Source organism: Triticum urartu, chromosome 7A (assembly GCF_056163025.1).
Source record: "Triticum urartu cultivar PI428250 chromosome 7A, HENAU_Tu73, whole genome shotgun sequence".
Taxonomy (NCBI): Eukaryota; Viridiplantae; Streptophyta; class Magnoliopsida; order Poales; family Poaceae; genus Triticum; species Triticum urartu.
In genome coordinates this window covers 681,550,975-681,570,765 of record NC_141879.1, presented here as the reverse complement: position 1 = coordinate 681,570,765, position 19,791 = coordinate 681,550,975, and the positions used below count along the sequence as shown (strand labels likewise).

The 19,791-nt window shown below is 47.9% G+C and overlaps 2 protein-coding genes across 2 annotated transcripts; one reads left to right on the top strand and one right to left on the bottom strand.

The window, feature by feature from the left end:
* Nucleotides 1-750: 750 nt before the first annotated feature.
* Nucleotides 751-1,456, bottom strand: LOC125522858 (ubiquitin-ribosomal protein eL40 fusion protein-like). Its single transcript, XM_048687897.2, has 2 exons — nt 1,244-1,456; nt 751-1,140 (listed from the first exon to the last, which is right to left on the bottom strand). The coding sequence occupies exons 1-2, from the start codon at nt 1,344-1,346 to the stop codon at nt 824-826; spliced, it is 420 nt and encodes a 139-aa protein (XP_048543854.1). The 5' UTR covers nt 1,347-1,456; the 3' UTR covers nt 751-823.
* Nucleotides 1,457-13,058: 11,602 nt separating this feature from the next.
* Nucleotides 13,059-14,188, top strand: LOC147961433 (uncharacterized). The gene is made up of 2 exons (XM_087533810.1): nt 13,059-13,135; nt 13,369-14,188. The coding sequence occupies exons 1-2, from the start codon at nt 13,059-13,061 to the stop codon at nt 14,186-14,188; spliced, it is 897 nt and encodes a 298-aa protein (XP_087389936.1).
* Nucleotides 14,189-19,791: the final 5,603 nt, after the last annotated feature.

Below are 19,791 nucleotides of genomic sequence, written 5' to 3'. Positions count from 1 at the left end.
AGACAACACAAAGCAAACAATGAAGCTGGGAAAGGTTGCAACGTACATCTAGGGCGCACCTCTCCGAAGCCGCCCCAGCGGGAGTTACGCCGTTCAGGTGTTAAACCGATCCAGCATGCTCCCATGCATGATCTGCAAAACATCACCCATAGACGATGCTTTGCTTTGAGTAAAGTTTGGTCTGTTTCTTTGACATTGGACTGCCCATGCATGGACAAAACGTTCAAGCACAAGAAGAAGGTGTGCTTATAGGATTTGTTCCTTTAATTTCGTCATTGTTGCTGTTGTTCAAGAGATTACGGATAATAATGGTTGTGGCGTTCAGAAAATAATTATATTGGCTAATGAATGAAAACAGACAAACAAAATATGTGCACACAACTGTAGTCAACCTGGCCATTTAATAAATTGTCATCATTAGACATCCAATCCATGCGGACTATAGTTTGTATGGCTTAGGCTCGTCACAATGGGGAAGAACTTAGGAGTAACATCACACACTCCAATGCAACTTTGCTTATGTGGCACATATTTAATGAAGAGAGAGATGCTTGTGGTAACTAGCTAAGTTACTGGAACATCACACACTCCAAGAAACAGTGAGTCTATAACCTAATAAATACATCGTTGCATGACACTACATAGATGTTCCTATCCACTATGAAGATAGTAACATAGTCTAGGGAAGTGTGTAAGTTCCTAGCTTATGTTCTTGCCCATTGTGACCAGCCTAATAAACCTAAGACTTAAAAGACTGTCTTGCCATAGAAAATACTACTACTACTATATAACACGAAATCTATCATATTGGACTTCTTCTTCTTCACATGATATGCTTGTCGAGGAACCTCTTCTTGGCCCTGATCTCGTTGCTGTGTCCGCACTTCTTCTTGCGGCAGTTGGTGGTGCCGCGGGGGAGGCGCGCGTAGCACTTGCGGCAGATCATCTTCTTCTCCTTGTACTTGAGCGCGAGCTGCAGGAGGCTGGGGTCCATGATGATGTACTGGCCGCGGCTGCCGCCCCGCAGGCGGAGCACCAGGTGCAGCGTCGACTCCTTCTGGATGTTGTAGTCCGCCAGGGTGCGCCCGTCCTCCAGCTGCTTCCCGGCGAAGATCAGACGCTGCTGATCCGGAGGGATACCTGCAATCGGTAAGCAAAAGCAACCGGCGATGAGATTGATCACTGCCGCGACGAACACTAAGGCCGGCGACCAGCGATGAGATTGATCGATGGTGGTACATACCTTCCTTGTCCTGGATCTTGGCCTTGACATTGTCGATGGTGTCGCTGCTCTCCACCTCGAGCGTGATCGTCTTCCCGGTCAGGGTCTTGACGAAGATCTGCATCTTTCCTTTTTCTCGCCGACTGATCAACTGCTCCTCGCCTGTTCGATCTGATGATCGTGTCTCGTCTCACCGGCCTATATTTATAGCGAACCAGAAACGCGCCCGCTACGAAAGAATAGTAACCCAGCATGGAGTTCTTTTCTTCGACGATTCTCAACCGACTATGGTAGGAGTACGTGGAGTAGACGCGGCCGCTGCGAAAAGAAAGTAACCCTTCCACCACCGTCGTGGTCTCGTCTCTCGTGGGGAAGAAGAAAACCACCGCAAAAGTCACTTTGAAACCCGGGTGCATTGGAGCCCTATTTTTTGAACTGTGTCAAAATGCTATTTTGAAGTTTCAAAATATTCTGAAAACAAATCAACATGTTTATATGAATGTATATTGCACATGTGTAAATTTTGATGCTGAAATAAGTAACCATGTGAGTTATACAAAAATGACAAAATTATAATTTTGAAAAGATAAACAGTGCATGCATAATTCACTATTTGGACACCATTTTGTCATTTTTGTATAGGTCGCATATTTACTTATTTCATCATCAAACTTTACACATGTCTAATATACATCCATATAATCACGTAGAATTTTTTTCAGAATTTTTTGAAACCTTAAATGTGATTTTCAAAATATTTAAAATAAGATCCTCCAATACATCCGGTTCCAAAAATCCACTCAACCTACCCGGCCTTAATTGCCATCGACTAGTTCTGGGCCGTAGTATCAATAAGTCTTATTTTTGCCTCGAAAACAAAATCAATGAGTCTTATTTTGGATCCTGAGATGGCCCGGTAGCTAGAATTGTGACAGTGGCACTGAACATTTTGATCGCAAGTAGGAAGCTAATTAAGTTGAAACAACTACTGCAACATTACCGGCCCGAAACAATTGATTCTGACTAAAATAGGCTCTCATTTTACAGAAAATATATTGGTAGTTGTGATTTATTTTCAAACCTAGCCAAGAAGGATCTAACATAGTTAGCTGCTAAATGGTTGTCGTATTTCATCATTTTGGTCACCGTCATTCTAGGTGACTACACTTTCACTCAAACGCAACACCAAACCAAGCCCTAGGACACCTAAATACCATGACAACGTCCTCAGGAGGTGGGAGCCGAGCAAAGCATCGTCGTTGTTGCGTTCAAAATGGACAAGGGCCTTCACCCGAAAACCCGGCACGGAGAGGAGAACCACAATGATGTCCTTAAGAGCAGAGTTGCACATGTAGGCATTGCCCCCATAGTCGCTAAAGCTTGGAGCTTTCGCTCAACAGCTCACCCGTGCCAGGAAGGCATCCATGGCAACCGTGACGAGCACATACCTCCAGATACAGATGTGGGCGCCACCACCACCAATGACGTGGCTCAGGCGCTGCGGGAGTTCTTGCGGCCCGGAAAAAGGCATTCAGGTACGCCGCCAAGGTATGGAAAAAGCAACACCGGTTCATCCCCACCTTCGATAACGACTGTCGTTTCTTAATTGATCTATTCGATTTTTGGGAGGAAACACGTGCTCTCTCTGCAGCTGAGGCGTCCCTCCGTCTCGACGCGCGGCTTGCCCTTGCTGCGTCGGTTCGCCAGCAGTGCGCGCACTGGCAGCAGTGAGGGAAACGCCGGGCTGTCCGCGAAGGCAACGAAAATACCAAGTTCTTCCACGCCTCCGCCTCCACCCGACGATGACGCAACACCATCGGCACGCTGGAAGTTGGAGGGGTGCAGGTGGTGGACCATGCTGGCAAGGCCGCCGCCTTGCTGGGCTTCTACTCGGCTCTGCTGGGCCGGCCCAAGCCGCCCACCTGGAGCTTCGATCTGCCAGCGCTCTACGTCGATGCCCCTGTGGTTGACGGGGCGTCGCTGGTGGCTCCGTTCGACCACGTCGAGATCAAGGCCACGGTCCATGCCCTGGATCGCACCAGCGCCCCGGGCTCGGACGGGCTTGGTCCTGCCTTCTACCAGGCGGCATGGGCGGAGGTGGCATCGGACATCCACCGCCTCTTTGCAGAGTTCCATGCTGGGACTGCCCGCCTCGATGGGATCAACAGAGCCTACATCGCCCTCCTGCCCAAGAAACCGGCCGTGCCGACCCCGGCTGATTTCCGGCCCGTCTCGCTTCAAAACGGCGACGTCAAGATCCTCTGCAAGGGGCTCATGATGAGGCTTCAACGGCAAATCGCCCTCCTGATCGACGAGGATCAATTTGGCTTCGTGCGAGGGCGCAGCATCTCGGAGAATTTCGTGTATGCCACGGAGCTGGTGAAGTGCTGCCATAGGCGGCGCGCCCCGGCGGTGGTGTTGAAGCTTGACTTCGCCAAAGCTTTTGACTCCATCAACTGGGCAAGTTTGCGGACTATCATGGCGGTTCGGGGGTTCCCGCCGCTCTGGTGCACATGGATGGACTCCCTCTTCCACTCCTCGCGCTCGGTCGTCCTCCTCAACGGCGTGCCGGGGAGGTGGTTCCAGGTCGGCTGCGGCCTGCGGCAGGGGGACCCCATCTCCCCCTACCTCTTCATCATCGTCGCCGACGTCCTCCAACGCCTCATCCGCCACCCCCTACTGCCGGATGCTCCGGCGATGGTGCTCCAGTACGCCGATGACACTCTGATTATCATGCGGGCGTGCGGGCAAGGGGCGGCGCGCCTCAAGCTGCTTCTGGACCAGTTCGCGGAGGCCACCAGGCTGGTGATTAACTTTGCCAAAAGCACCCTCGTCCCGATGCACGCCAATGCCGACATTGTGGAGCAGGTGGTGGCTGCCCTGGGGTGCGCTGCCGGTGTGTTCCTGTAGTCATACCTGGTGAAGGAAATATGCCCTAGAGGCAATAATAAAGTTATTATTTATTTCCTTATATCATGATAAATGTTTATTATTCATGCTAGAATTATATTGACCGGAAACATAATACATGTGTGAATACATAGACAAACAGAGTGTCACTAGTATGCCTCTACTTGACTAGCCCGTTAATCAAAGATGGTTATGTTTCCTAACCATGGACAAAGAGTTGTTATTTGATTAACGGGATCACATCATTAGGTGAATGATCTGATTGACATGACCCATTCCATTAGCTTAGCACCCGATCGTTTAGTATGTTGCTATTGCTTTCTTCATGACTTATACATGTTCCTATGACTATGAGATTATGCAACTCCCGTTTGCCGGAGGAACACTTTGTGTGCTAGCAAACGTCACAACGTAACTGGGTGATTATAAAGGTGCTCTACAGGTGTGTCCAAAGGTACATGTTGGGTTGGCGTATTTCGAGATTAGGATTTGTCACTCCGATTGTTGGAGAGGTATCTCTGGGCCCTCTCGGTAATGCACATCACATAAGCCTTGCAAGCATTGCAACTAATGAGTTAGTTGTGAGATGATGTATTACGAAACGAGTAAAGAGACTTGCCGGTAACGAGATTGAACTAGGTATTGAGATACCGACGATTGAATCTCGGGCAAGTAACATACCGATGACAAAGGGAACAACGTATGTTGTTTTGCGGTCTGACCGATAAAGATCTTCGTAGAATATGTAGGAGCCAATATGAGCATCCAGGTTCCGCTATTGGTTATTGACCGGAGACGTGTCTCGGTCATGTCTACATTGTTCTCGAACCCGTAGGGTCCGCACGCTTAAGGTTTCGATGACAGTTATATTATGAGTTTATGAGTTTTGATGTACCGAAGTTAGTTCGGAGTCCCGTATGTGATCACGGACATGACGAGGAGTCTCGAAATGGTCGAGACATAAAGATTGATATATTGGACGGCTATATTCGGACACCGGAAGTGTTCCGGGTGATTTCGGAGAAAACCGGAGAGCCGGAGGGTTACCGGAACCCCCCCGGGAGAAGTAATGGGCCATATGGGCCTTAGTGGAGAGAGAGAGGGGCAGCTAGAGGTGGGCTGCGCGCCTCCTCTCCCCTGGTCCGAATTGGACTAGGAGAGGGGGGTGGCGCCCCCCTTTCCCTCTCCCTCCCCACTTCTTTCCCCCTCCTAGTAGGAGTCCTACTCCTACTAGGAGGAGGACTCCTCCTGGCGCGCCTATAAGGGGCCGGCCGGCCTCCTCCCCTTGCTCCTTTATATACGGGGGCAGGGGGGCACCCCTAGACACAAGTTGATCCGCGTGATCATATTCTTAGCCGTGTGCGGTGCCCCCCTCCACCATAGTCCTCGATAATATTGTAGCAATGCTTAGGCGAAGCCCTGCGACGGTAGTGCATCTAGATCGTCACCACGCCGTCGTGCTGATGGAACTCTTCCCCGACACTTTGCTGGATTGGAGTCCGGGGATCGTCATCGAGCTGAATGTGTGCTAGAACTCGGAGGTGCCGTAGTTTCGGTGCTTGATCGGTCGGGCCGGGGAGACGTACGACTACATCAACCAAACGCTTCCGTTGTCGATCTACAAGGGTACGTAGATCACACTCTCCCCTCTCGTTGCTATGGACCACCATGATCTTGCGTGTGCGTAGGAAAATTTTGAAATAACTCCGAAACCCAACAGTGGCATCCGAGCCTAGGTTTTATATGTTGATGTTATATGCACGAGTAGAACACAAGTGAGTTGTGGGCGATATAAGTCATACTGCTTACCAGCATGTCATATTTTGGTTCGGCGGTATTGTTGGACGAAGCGGCCCGGACCAACATTACGCGTACGCTTACGCGAGACCGGTTCTCCCGACGTGCTTTGCACATAGGTGGCATGCGGGTGACAGTTTCTCCAACTTTAGTTGAACCGAGTGTGGCTACACCCGGTCCTTGCGAAGGTTAAAACAGCACCAACTTGACAAACTATCGTTGTGGTTTTGATGCGTAGGTAAGATTGGTTCTTGCTTAAGCCCGTAGCAGCCACGTAAAACTTGCAACAACAAAGTAGAGGACGTCTAACTTGTTTTTGCAGGGCATGTTGTGATGTGATATGGTCAAGACATGATGCTAAATTTTATTGTATGAGATGATCATGTTTTGTAACTGAGTTATCGGCAACTGGCAGGAGCCATATGGTTGTCGCTTTATTGTATGCAATGCAATCGTGCTGTAATGCTTTACTTTATCACTAAGCGGTAGCGATATTCGTGGAAGCATAAGATTGGCGAGACGACAATGATGCTACGATGGAGATCAAGGTGTCGCGCCGATGACGATGGTGATCACGACGGTGCTTCGAAGATGGAGATCACAAGCACAAGATGATGATGGCCATATCATATCACTTATATTGATTGCATGTGATGTTTATCTTTTATGCATCTTATCTTGCTTAGATTGACGGTAGCATTATAAGATGATCTCTCACTAATTATCAAGAAGTGTTCTCCCTGAGTATGCACCATTGCGAAAGTTCTTCATGCCGAGACACCACGTGATGATCGGGTGTGATAGGCTCTACGTTCAAATACAACGGGTGCAAAACAGTTGCACACGCGGAATACTCAGGTTATACTTGACGAGCCAAGCATATACAGATATGGCCTCGGAACACGGAGACCGAAAGGTCGAGCGTGAATCATATAGTAGATATGATCAACATAGTGATGTTCACCAATGAAACTACTCCATCTCACGTGATGATCGGACATGGTTTAGTTTATTTGGATCACGTAATCACTTAGAGGATTAGAGGGATGTCTATCTAAGTGGGAGTTCTTAAGTAATATGATTAATTGAACTTAAATTTATCATGAACTTAGTCCTGGTAGTATTTTGCAAATTATGTTGTAGATCAATAGCTCGCGTTGTTGCTTCCCTGTGTTTATTTTGATATGTTCCTAGAGAAAATTGTGTTGAAAGATGTTAGTAGCAATGATGCGGATTGGATCCTTGATCTGAGGTTTATCCTCATTGCTGCACAGAAGAATTATGTCCTTGATGCACCGCTAGGTGACGGACCTATTGCAGGAGCAGATGCAGACGTTATGAACGTGTGGCTAGCTCAATATGATGACTACTTGATAGTTTAGTGCACCATGCTTAATGGCTTAGAATCGGGACTTCAAAGACGTTTTGAACGTCATGGAGCATATGAGATGTTCCAGGAGTTGAAGTTAATATTTCAAGCAAATACCTGAGTTGAGAGATATGAAGTCTCCAACAAGTTCTATAGCTAAAAGATGGAGGAGAATCGCTCAACTAGTGAGCATGTGCTCAGATTGTCTGAGTACTACAATCGCTTAAATCAAGTGGGAGTTAATCTTCCAGATAAGATAGTGATTGACAGAATTCTCTAGTCACCATCACCAAGTTAGTAGAACTTCGTGATGAACTATAGTATGCAAGGGATGACGAAAACGACTCCCGAGCTTTTCATAATGATTAAATCGATGAAGGTAGAAATCAAGAAAGAGCATCAAGTGTTGATGGTAGTCAAGACCACTAATTTCAATAAAAGGGCAGAGGGAAGAAGGGGAACTTCAAGAAGAACAGCAAGCAAGTTGCTGCTCAAGTGAAGAAGCCCAAGTCTGGTCCTAAGCCTGAGACTAAGTGCTTCTACTGCAAAGGATCTGGTCACTGGAAGCGGAACTGCCCCAAGTATTTAGCGGATAAGAAGGATGGCAAAGTGAACAAAGGTATATTTGATATACAGATTATTAATGTGTATTTTACTAGTGTTCGTAGTAACCCCTCGGTATTTGATACTGGTTCAGTTGCTAAGAGTAGTAACTCGAAACGGGAGTTGCAGAATGAACAGAAACCAGTTAAGGGTGAAATGACGATGTGTGTTGGAAGTAGTTCCAAGATTGATATGATCATCATCGCACACTCCCTATACTTTCGGGATTAGTGTTGAACCTAAATAAGTGTTATTTGGTGTTTGTGTTGAGCATGAATATGATTTGATCATGTTTATTGCAATACGGTTATTCATTTAAGTTAGAGAATAATTGTTGTTCTGTTTACATGGATAAAACCTTATATGGTTACACACCCAATGAAAATAGTTCGTTGGATCTCGATCGTAGTGATACACATAATCATAATATTGAAACCAAAAGATGCAAAGTTAATAATGATAGTGCAACTTATTTGTGGCACTGCCGTTTAGGTCATATTAGTGTAAAGCGCATGAAGAAACTCCATGCTGATGGGATTTTGGAATCACTTGATTATGAATCACTTGATGCTTGCGAACCATGCCTTATGGGCAAGATGACTAAGACTCCGTCTCTGGAACAATGGAGCGAGCAACTGACTTATTGGAAATAATACATACTGATGTATGAGATCCGATGAGTGTTAAGGCTCGTGGCAGGTATCATTATTTTCTGACCTTCACAGATGATTTGAGCAGATATGGGTATATCTACTTAATGAAACACAAGTCTGAAATATTTGAAAAGTTCAAAGAATTTCAGAGTGAAGTGGAGAATCATCGTAACAAGAAAATAGAAGTTTCTACGATATGATCGCAGAGGTAAAATATTTGAGTTACGAGTTTGGCCTTCAGTTAAAACAATGTGAAATAGTTTTACTACTCACGCCACCTGGAACACCACAGCATAATGGTGTGTCCGAACATTATAACCGTACTTTATTAGATATGGTGCGATCTATGATGTCTCTTATCGATCTACCACTATCGTTTTGGGGTTATGCATTAAAGACAGCTGCATTCACGTTTAAAAGGGCACCATCTAAGTCCGTTGAGACGACACAATCTGAACTGTGGTTTGGCAAGAAACCAAAGTTGTCATTTCTTAAAGTTTGGGATTGTGATGCTTATATGAAAAAGTTTCATCTTGATAAGCTCAAACCCAAATCGGAGAAATATGTAGGATACCCAAAGGAGACTATTGGGTACACCTTCTATCACAAATCTAGAGGCAAGACTTATGTTGATAAATTCGGAATTTTTCTAGAGAAGGAGTTTCTCTCGAAAGAAGTGAGTGGGAGGAAAGTAGAACTTGATGAGGTAACTGTACCTACTCCCTTATTGGAAAGTAGTTCATCACAGAAATATGTTCCTGTGACGACTACACCAATTAGTGAGGAAGCTAATGATGATGATCATGTAACTTCAGATCAAGTTACTACCGAATCTCGTAGGTAAACCAGAGTGAGATCCGCACCAGAGTGGTACAGTAATCCTATTCTGGAAGTCATGTTACTAGACCATGACGAACTTGCGAACTATGAAGAAGCGATGGTGAGCCCAGATTCCGCAAAATGGCTTGAGGTCATGAAATCTGAGATGGGATCCATGTATGAGCACAAAGTATGGACTTTGATTGACTTGCCCAATGATCGGCGAGCCATTGAGATTAAATGGATCTTCAAGAGGAAGACGGACGCTGATAGTAGTGTTACTATCTACAAAGCTAGAATTGTCGCAAAAAGGTTTTCGACAAGTTCAAGGTGTTGACTATGATGAGAGTTTGTCACTCGTATCTATGCTTAAGTCTGTCCGAATCATTGTTGAGAAAATCGTTAACTGGTAACTGCTCGGTCGGCTGGTGAGTAGGGGATTAATAGGCTAATCGGCAAGTTACTCGGCCATTTAATCAATTAATCGGACGATTTATCGGGTAATCGACTACTCGGGCACCCTATGAGTAGGGATTAATCGGCAAGTTAACTGGTTAATCGGATGAATTCTTGAACAGGGGTCCGAATCATGTTAGCAATTGCCGCATTTTATGAAATCCAGCAAATGGATGTCAAAACTGCATTCCTGAATGGATTTCTGGAAGAAGAGTTGTATATGATGCAGCCGGAAGGTTTTGTCGATCCAAAAGGAGCTAACAAAGTGTGCAAACTCCAGCGATCCATTTATGGACTGGTGCAAGCCTCTCGGAGTTGGAATAAACGCTTTGATAGTATGATCAAAGCATATAGTTTTATACAGACTTGCGGTGAAGCCTGTATTTACAAGAAAGTGAGTGGGAGCACTACAGCATTTCTGATAAGTATATGTGAATGACATATTGTTGATCGGAAATAATGTAGAATTATACTGCAAAGCATAAAGGAGTGTTTTTAAAGAAGTTTTTCAAAGAAAACCTCGGTGAAGCTGCTTACATATTAAGCATCAAAATCTATAGAGATAGATCAAGACGATTGATAAGTTTTTTCAATGAGTACATACCTTGACAATATTTTGAAGTAGTTCAAAAATGGAACAGTCAAAGAAAGAGTTCTTGGCTGTGTTACAAGGTATGAAATTGAGTAAGACTCAAAGCCCGACCGCGGCAGAAGATAGAAAGAGAATGAAAGTCATTCCCTATGCCTCAGCCATAGGTTCTATAAAGTATGCCATGATGTGTACCAGATCTATTGTATACCCTACACTCTGTTAAGCAAGGGAGTACAATAATGATCTAAGAGTAGATCACTGGACATTGGTCAAAATTATCCTTAGTGGAATAAGGAAATATTTCTCGATTATGGAGGTGACAAAAGGTTTGTCGTAAAAAGTTACGTCGATGCAAGTTTTGACACAGATCTGGATGAATCTAAGTCTCGATCTAGATACATATTGAAAGTGGGAGCAATTAGCTAGAGTAGCTCCATGCAGAGCATTGTAGACATAGAATTCGCAAAATACTTACGGATCTGTATGTGACAGACCCGTTGGTTAAAATTATCTCACAAGCAAAACATGATCACACCTTAGTACTCTTTGGGTGTTAATCACATAAATAATGTGAACTAGATTATTGACTCTAGTAAACCCTTTGGGTATAGGTCACATGACGATGTGAACTATGGGTGTTAATCACATGGTGATGTGAACTCTTAGTGTTGAATCACATGGCGATGTGAACTAGATTATTGACTCTAGTGCAAGTGGGAGACTGAAGGAAATATGCCCTAGAGGCAATAATAAAGTTATTATTTATTTCCTTATATCATGATAAATGTTTATTATTCATGCTAGAATTGTATTGACCGGAAACATAATACATGTGTGAATACATAGACAAACAGAGTGTCACTAGTATGCCTCTACTTGACTAGCCCGTTAATCAAAGATGGTTATGTTTCCTAACCATGGACAAAGAGTTGTTATTTGATTAACGGGATCACATCATTAGGTGAATGATCTGATTGATATGACCCATTCCATTAGCTTAGCACCCGATCATTTAGTATGTTGCTATTGCTTTCTTCATGACTTATACATGTTCCTATGACTATGAGATTATGCAACTCCCGTTTGCCGGAGGAACACTTTGTGTGCTACCAAACGTCACAACGTAGCTGGGTGATTATAAAGGTGCTTTACAGGTGTCTCCAAAGTTACATGTTGGGTTGGCGTATTTCGAGATTAGGATTTGTCACTCCGATTGTTGGAGAGGTATCTCTGGGCCCTCTCGATAATGCACATCACATAAGCCTTGCAAGCATTGCAACTAATGAGTTAGTTGCGAGATGATGTATTACGAAACGAGTAAAGAGACTTGTCGGTAATGAGATTGAACTAGGTATTGAGATACCGACGATCGAATCTCGGGCAAGTAACATACCGATGACAAAGGGAACAACGTATGTTGTTTTGCGGTCTGACCGATAAAGATCTTCGTAGAATATGTAGGAGCCAATATGAGCATCCAGGTTCCGCTATTGGTTATTGACCGGAGACGTGTCTCGGTCATGTCTACATTGTTCTCGAACCCGTAGGGTCCGCACGCTTAAGGTTTCGATGACAGTTATATTATGAGTTTATGAGTTTTGATGTACCGAAGTTAGTTCGGAGTCCCGGATGTGATCACGTACATGACGAGGAGTCTCGAAATGGTCGAGACATAAAGATTGATATATTGGACGGCTATATTCGGACACCGGAAGTGTTCCGGGTGATTTCGGAGAAAACCGGAGAGCCGGAGGGTTACCGGAACCCCCCCGGGAGAAGTAATGGGCCATATGGGCCTTAGTGGAGAGAGAGAGGGGCAGCCAGAGGTGGGCTGCGTGCCTCCTCCCCCCTGGTCCGAATTGGACTAGGAGAGGGGGGCGGCGCCCCCCCTTTCCCTCTCCCTCCCCACTTCTTTCCCCCTCCTAGTAGGAGTCCTACTCCTACTAGGAGGAGGACTCCTCCTGGCGCGCCTATAGGGGCCGGCCGGCCTCCTCCCCTTGCTCCTTTATATACGGGGACAGGGGGGCACCCCTAGACACAAGTTGATCCGCGTGATCATATTCTTAGCTGTGTGCGGTGCCCCCCTCCACCATAGTCCTCGATAATATTGTAGCGGTGCTTAGGCGAAGCCCTGCGATGGTAGTGCATCAAGATCGTCACCACGCCGTCATGCTGACGGAACTCTTCCCCGACACTTTGCTGGATCGGAGTCCGGGGATCGTCATCGAGCTGAACGTGTGCTAGAACTCGGAGGTGCCGTAGTTTCGATGCTTGATCGGTCGGGCCGGGGAGACGTACGACTACATCAACCAAATGCTTCCGTTGTCGATCTACAAGGGTACGTAGATCACACTCTCCCCTCTCGTTGCTATGCATCACCATGATCTTGCGTGTGCGTAGGAAAATTTTGAAATTACTACGAAACCCAACACCTGTGGCTCCCTCTTTCTTGGGAAAAACTGCGCTTCGCCGACTTCTTGCCCATGATCGCGAAGGTGGACATGTACCTTGCCGGATGGGCTGCTTACCTTCTCTCGCCCGCCGGACGGCTCGTCCTCATCAATGCCGTCCTCGACGCCCTGACTACCTATGCCATGGCGGCGCTACTCCTGCCGCCTGCCGTTATCCGTGCTCTGGATGGACTCCATCGCTCGTTCCTCTGGAACATCGCTGAACGGGCATCAGGCGCTCAATGCCTGGTCGCGTGGTGTCAGGTCTGTCGCGCCAAAGCCGAAGGTGGCTTGGGAGTGCGCGACCTGGTCACCCAGAATGAGTGCCTCCTTCTAAAGATGATACACCGGCTACATGCCTCGCCACGGTCGAGATGGGCGTCGTGGGTCTGGGCTGGCGCGGCCGGCCACTCTCTCCTCTCACGCGGCGAGTTAGCGTTGGGCGAGCACCGGGCCTCCATTGTCAAGCTGATGCCACTCTACTGATCCCTCACAAGGGTTGACGTGGGGGACGGGAGGTGCTGCTCCTTCTGGTGGGACTGCTGGCTCCCCTGCGGAGCGATCGCCTCGGTCTTCCCTGCTCTCCTCTCGCACACCGTCGAGGCTGAGGTCACGGTGTGGCAGGTGAGGCGGTACGGCCTCAACAGCTTTCTGGTTCCCAGGCCCACGGCCGTGGGCACGCGCGAGTTGCGGGATGTTCAGAGGCTGCTGAACGAGGTGCCGCGCCGGGAGGGCCCCGACAAGCGTCGGCTGATCCATGCGAGGGCGCGCGAGGGGGGCTTGTCCTCCAGCTCGGTCTACGCCCTCTTGTGGTTCGGTGGGGTGACCGCGACCTACGCCGCCATGATTTGGGGCGCGCGAGTGCCGTCCCGAGTCAAATTCTTCTGCTGGTTGCTGGTTCAAAGACGCATCCACACGCGTGATGTCCTGCTAAGGAAGTGCATTCTTGCTGCGGATGAGGCCGGCTGCCCTCTGTGCCCCGCCACTCTCGAGACTGCGGACCACCTGCTGTTTGCCTGCCCGTTCGCGGGCGGTCTCTGGCAAAAAGTCGGGATGTGTGCGGACGGAGCCTCGTTTAGCAACCTGAACTCCCTGGCTAGGGCGGCAAGCAACGTCGTCGACTCTGGGGTGGAGTTTGTGATGCTCTGCTGCTGGCACCTATGGAAGCATCGCAACGCCGTGGTCTTCCAGTGGCAGGCACCGTCCTTGGCCAGGGCCCTGCAGTGCTGTAGGGAGGACACTGATCTGTGGTGTGCTCGCCTGCAACATGACCGTCGGGCTCACGTCGACTCCTGGCTTAGGGCTCTCGCACCCTAGGCTTGTCTTTCTCACTCAGGACTATGCCCCATGTTGCCTCGTTTGTAAAACTCTCTCACTGTAAAAATCTGGGGGCCTAGCCCGCCGTGATCAATATATTCAGGTGGGGGAAACTCTCCCCCTGGTGAAAATTCAAAAAAAAAACCACCACCAATGACAAAGAATGAGACCAGGCCACCCACTGCTACACCCCTCGGCACCAACATGACTAAGAGGCGTAGCCACCGGCCACCACCAAAATGCCCGTCGGAGAGCCAACCATGCGAGCCACCATCTGTGGCCTCCGCACCAGCATACATGCCTTGAGACACCGCCAACCACGCACAACACACAACACACCAACCCCAGTAGGAAGAGCAGAAGGCGCCTCCTTCCACTCCTGGCCCAACATCAGCCATCGAGTCTGGGTCCATGCCTCCATGGTAGGAAGTGTCGAAGCTTGTGTCCCCAACCCATCTCCGTGGATCAGGGGAGAGATGACCCCATGGATGTTGATGTTTGCTGCCCAGCAAGCCTCGACCATAACCCACCGGCCTTGGCCCACGCAAGCTCGCACGATACCTCATATATGGCCATCAGCGCCAATCCATCAGACGTCGCACCACCGCGGACCGCAGCACCGGGGTGAGGCCACCACACCTGTGAAAGACCTCCACCTCCCCCATGGACCATGTCCCATGCCTCCAACCCAGCGGGCCTCAGCCACCGCCATCACCGTCTGCCAACTACTGGCAACAGATCCAGTGGATTTGGCCGAAGCATGGAAAATACGCAATCACCAGGGGGCGCAATAGTCTATGGCCTCTGAAACCAGCCACAACTAGTGGTGCGTCCAAGCCCTACTGACACCATGCACCATGCCACCTGCACTCGCGAGGCGCCAGATCTGAGCCACTCCCAGTCATGCCACCATTGTAGGAATGTCGCACACCCCCACCGCTCACGACCCTTCACACCACCGCCAGCAATCCGCGGCACAACCACCAGCCCCTACCACTGTGAGGCCACGCCATGTGCACGCATCCAGGGGCGGAGCCAGGGGGACGAGCAGGGGCCTGGCCCCCCTAACGATCAACAATTTTAGTAGAAGCAACTAGTAATTATCAACAAGATTCAATCAATATACGTACTCGGCCCCCCCTATACTCGAATCCTAGCTCCGCCACTACACGCGTCATGACACAACTTGACTCAGTGGGCCCATGCCTACCTACACCAAGCGGGGGAAGATGGAACACCACGTCGCCGCCGATATTGGCAGGCAAAGCCCAACCGGCGTGCCGGGGTAGCAATGAGGGGAGGGAGAGAGGAGGACCTGAGCCTAGCTCTAGGGTTTCCCCCCGGTCACTCACGGGAGTAACACCGGAGGGGAGGATCCCATATGGCCCTCTACGTGACTTCAGTTGAAGTGATTTCTAAATTATATCCGGTGGAAACAACATCAACTTGAATGACAAGGGATTCATACCATGAAAAACAGTCTTGTTAAATCTTAGTTGACTGAGACTTGGTTATGTCTCAGTGGATGCTATATTCAACTTGAATGACAAGGGATTCATACACATTTTTATTTTCACTTTTTTCTTTTTATTTTTATTTTCTTTCTTACAAGTTATCCCACTTGACCGAGACTTGTCAATCTCAGTCAATTTAGACCTAGCCACATCCCATGAAAATGTAGCAAAAGCATTCTCGAAGAAAGCATATATCAGATGGGTTCTCCCCAAATAAGAATGTAGAGAGAAACCAATTTGATTTTTCTATTTCTCAATACTGCTTGGAGGCTAGAAAAGAAGTAGACCATAGCTGGTAAGGATACATGGATTTGATAGCATGCAAAAAGGGGAAATAAGACTTGGCTCTTGGGTGCATATGCAGTCGATATGCCAAAAAAACTATATATTGGTCCAAAAAATCTTAAAACTTTAGGAAGCAAAAGTCGGCCTTTTGTTGTACTCGTATAAAAAAATTCACCAACGAAAACTACTGTCGAATTTTTGGCAAAAAAATGGGAACAAAAAATGTGAATAGTAACTTCGATATAGTGCTGATTTTTTCCGGCTATAATACCATGAAAGTCACTCCATAGACTTTTTCAGTTTAGCTAAATGACAATCAAGTGAATTTCAAATTCGGGTCAATCGATTTTGAGTAGTTCGCCGGAGCGAGCTGGAGGGAAGGAAGGAGAAAGAAGGGGCTCGCGGAGGGCAGCCCCATTATTTATCTTAGGGTGTAGGATGGGGTGGTGGTGGGGAGCAGTGGTGGGGCTTCGCCGGAGAAAAAAAACTAGACACAAGCGGGGCTAGAGGGATGGCCGGTGGCGGTAGCAAGACCGGTGGTGGGGGTGGTTCAGGGGAGGGCAGGGCGGCGAGGGATGGCGGCGCGTGCGGCGGTCTGGGAAGAATAAGATGTGAGGAAGAAGAAGAGTCGGGTGCTGTACAATCTTCATCCAACAGTCCAAAACGATCAACTCAACCAAAATTAAAAAACCAGTCGAGTGACACCCAAACTTTTTACACTTGATCATGTTTGGGCCATATACCATCAGACGACGGAGGCCTCCCCGGTCTCTCTGTCTCCTTCTGCCGGCGCCACCATCACTACGATGACAGAGGCCACCTCAGCCCGTCTGCCGATGCCCTCTATGGACGGCACCGCTGCGGCCTTTCTTGCCTCCCGCAAGGCTGACCCAACCATGCCGGGACTCCTGTAACCACTGCGGCCCTCCACAACCGAGACGTCGGCCAGTTCCAATCTGGGCCACGCGACTCCGACACCTACCACGCCGCCCGTCAATGCTGCTGGAGACAATGATCTTCGTGGAGCTCTCTCTGTTGGCCCCGATTCAGGCGAGGATGACGACGAGGAGGTGGTTGATACGTCTCCGTCGTATCTACTTTTCCAAACACTTTTGCCCTCATTTTGGACTCTAACTTGCATGATTTGAATGGAACTAACCCGGACTGACGCTGTTTTCAACAGAATTGCCATGGTGTTATTTATGTGCAGAAACAAAAGTTCTCAGAATGACCTGAAACTTCACGGAACGTCTTTTTCGAAATAATAAAAAATTCTTGCAAAATATGAAGACCAGGGGGCCCACACCCTAGCCACGAGGGTGGGGGCCGCGCCTGCCCCCTGGGCGCGCCCCCCTACCTTGTGGGCCCCCTGGAGCTCCTCCGACCTCAACTCCAACTCTATATATTCGTTTTCGGAGAGAAAAAATCAAGGAGAAGGATTCATCGCGTTTTACGATACGGAGCCGCCGCCAAGCCCTAAAACCTCTCGGGAGGGCTGATCTGGAGTCTGTTCGGGGCTCCGGAGAGGGGGGTCCGTCGCCGTCGTCATCATCAACCATCCTCCATCACCAATTTCATGATGCTCACCGCTGTGCGTGAGTAATTCCATCATAGGCTTGCTGGACGGTGATGGGTTGTATGAGATCTATCATGTAATCAAGTTAGTTTTGTTAGGGTTTGATCCCTAGTATCCACTATGTTCTGAGATTGATGTTGCTATGACTTTGCTATGCTTAATGCTTGTCACTAGGGCCCGAGTGCCATGATTTCAGATCTGAACCTATTATGTTTTCATCAATATATGAGTGTTCTTAATCCTATCTTGCAAGTCTATAGTCACCTACTATGTGTTATGATCCGGCAACCCCGAAGTGAGAATAATCGGGACCACTCCCGGTGATGACCGTAGTTTGAGGAGTTCATGTATTCACCATGTGTTAATGCTTTGGTCCGGTACTCTATTACAAGGAGGCCTTAATATCCCTTAGTTTCCGCTAGGACCCCGCTGCCATGGGAGGGTAGGACAAAAGATGTTATGCAAGTTCTTTTCCATAAGCACATATGACTATATTCGGAATACATGCCTACATTACATTGATGAATTGGAGCTAGTTCTGTGTCACCCTAGGTTATGACTGTTATATGATGAACCACATCCGGCATAATTCTCTATCACCGATCCATTGCCTACGAGCTTTCCATATATTGTTCTTCGCTTATTTACTTTTCCGTTGCTATTGTTACAATCACTACGAAATACCAAAAACATTACTTTTGCTACCGTTACCTTTTGCTACCGTTACCACTATTATCATATTACTTTGCTACTAAACACTTTGCTGCAGATATTAAGTTTTCAGGTGTGGTTGAATTGACAACTCGGCTGCTAATACTTGAGAATATTCTTTGGCTCCCCTTGTGTCGAATCAATAAATTTGGGTTGAATACTCTATCCTCGAAAACTGTTGCGATCCCCTATACTTGTGGGTTATCAGTGGCCCCCCAGACGCCGCCGGCTGCCGCCAAGGTCATCGACTCCACCGAGGTGCATGTGGGGCACGTACCAGACACAGAAGGGGGTTGGTAGGAGGTTCTACCGCGTCATGGATCGTGTCATCCGTCGTCGCTATCCCCAACATCTACTCACCGTCCAATCCCCGCTTGGCTCCACGGTAGATATTGTCGTTGCCTCGCTCCTGGGCACCAAGCCATGGATTGCAAAGATCCGTTCAGGTGCTCCCGTTGCCTTGGGAATGGTCATCGTGCGCGTGGATGTCGCAATGCTTGGCGCCCACTCAGCCTGTTGGCAACCTCTGCCATATCGTCACCACACCGCCTCGTCACTCAGCATTGTCAAGCCCAAGCTCCTGCTCCAAAACATGCCCATTCCAAAGGAATTCAGCGTCATTTCTAGGCAGCAATTGTTGCTTCTGCCCCCACTATCTCGGCGTCCTCGAGTTTTGCAACCCAGCAGCCTAGTTTTGCAGCGCAAGCCGAGTTATTGCACTCTGAACTGCAAGGCTTGGCGTCGCTTCAGCTGAAGGAGGCGGTGCAACCTCTACGTGATGTCGCCGAATCAATGCAAGATTGGCTGCTTTGGTTTGGGAGCTTTATGGAGTGTGCGGAAGTTGTTCTAGATAGGCTCTCTATTGCTTTGATTGCGAAGCAAACCGCCCCTGCATCGTCTCCTATGGTTCATCTTGATGTTGGAGTTGTTGATGGGAGTGATATGGAGCTCTATGGTTGCTTTTCGCCTTGTTCCAAAGCCAGTTCATCGTCACTTCATGCTCTACCCACCGCTCATGTTGACTCTGTGGGAGAGGCCACTTCCGTGGTCTTGGCCCCGGTGATGCAGACCATGCCCGAGCTTCCAGGGATGTGTGAGGAACCAATTTCCCCGCTACATGGGGAATTGTTGGTGCATGTGGTGAAGGAAATATGCCCTAGAGGCAATAATAAAGTTATTATTTATTTCCTTATATCATGATAAATGTTTATTATTCATGCTAGAATTGTATTAACCGGAAACATAATACATGTATGAATACATAGACAAACAGAGTGTCACTAGTATGCCTCTACTTGACTAGCTCGTTAATCAAAGATGGTTATGTTTCCTAACCATGAACAAGGAGTTGTTATTTGATTAACGAGATCACATCATTAGGTGAATGATCTGATTGACATGACCCATTCCATTAGCTTAGCACCCGATCGTTTAATATGTTGCTATTGCTTTCTTCATGACTTATACATGTTCCTATGACTATGAGATTATGAAACTCCCGTTTGCCGGAGGAACAC

Coding starts and splice junctions, on each gene's coding strand:
- LOC147961433 (XM_087533810.1), top strand. CDS start 13,059: ATGGACTCCATCGCTCGTTCCTCTGGAACATCGCTGAACGGGCATCAG. Junction 13,136..13,368: donor GCCTGGTCGCGTGGTGTCAG/GTCTGTCGCGCC, acceptor ATCCCTCACAAG/GGTTGACGTGGGGGACGGGA.
- LOC125522858 (XM_048687897.2), bottom strand. CDS start 1,346: ATGCAGATCTTCGTCAAGACCCTGACCGGGAAGACGATCACGCTCGAG. Junction 1,141..1,243: donor CAAGATCCAGGACAAGGAAG/GTATGTACCACC, acceptor TACCGATTGCAG/GTATCCCTCCGGATCAGCAG.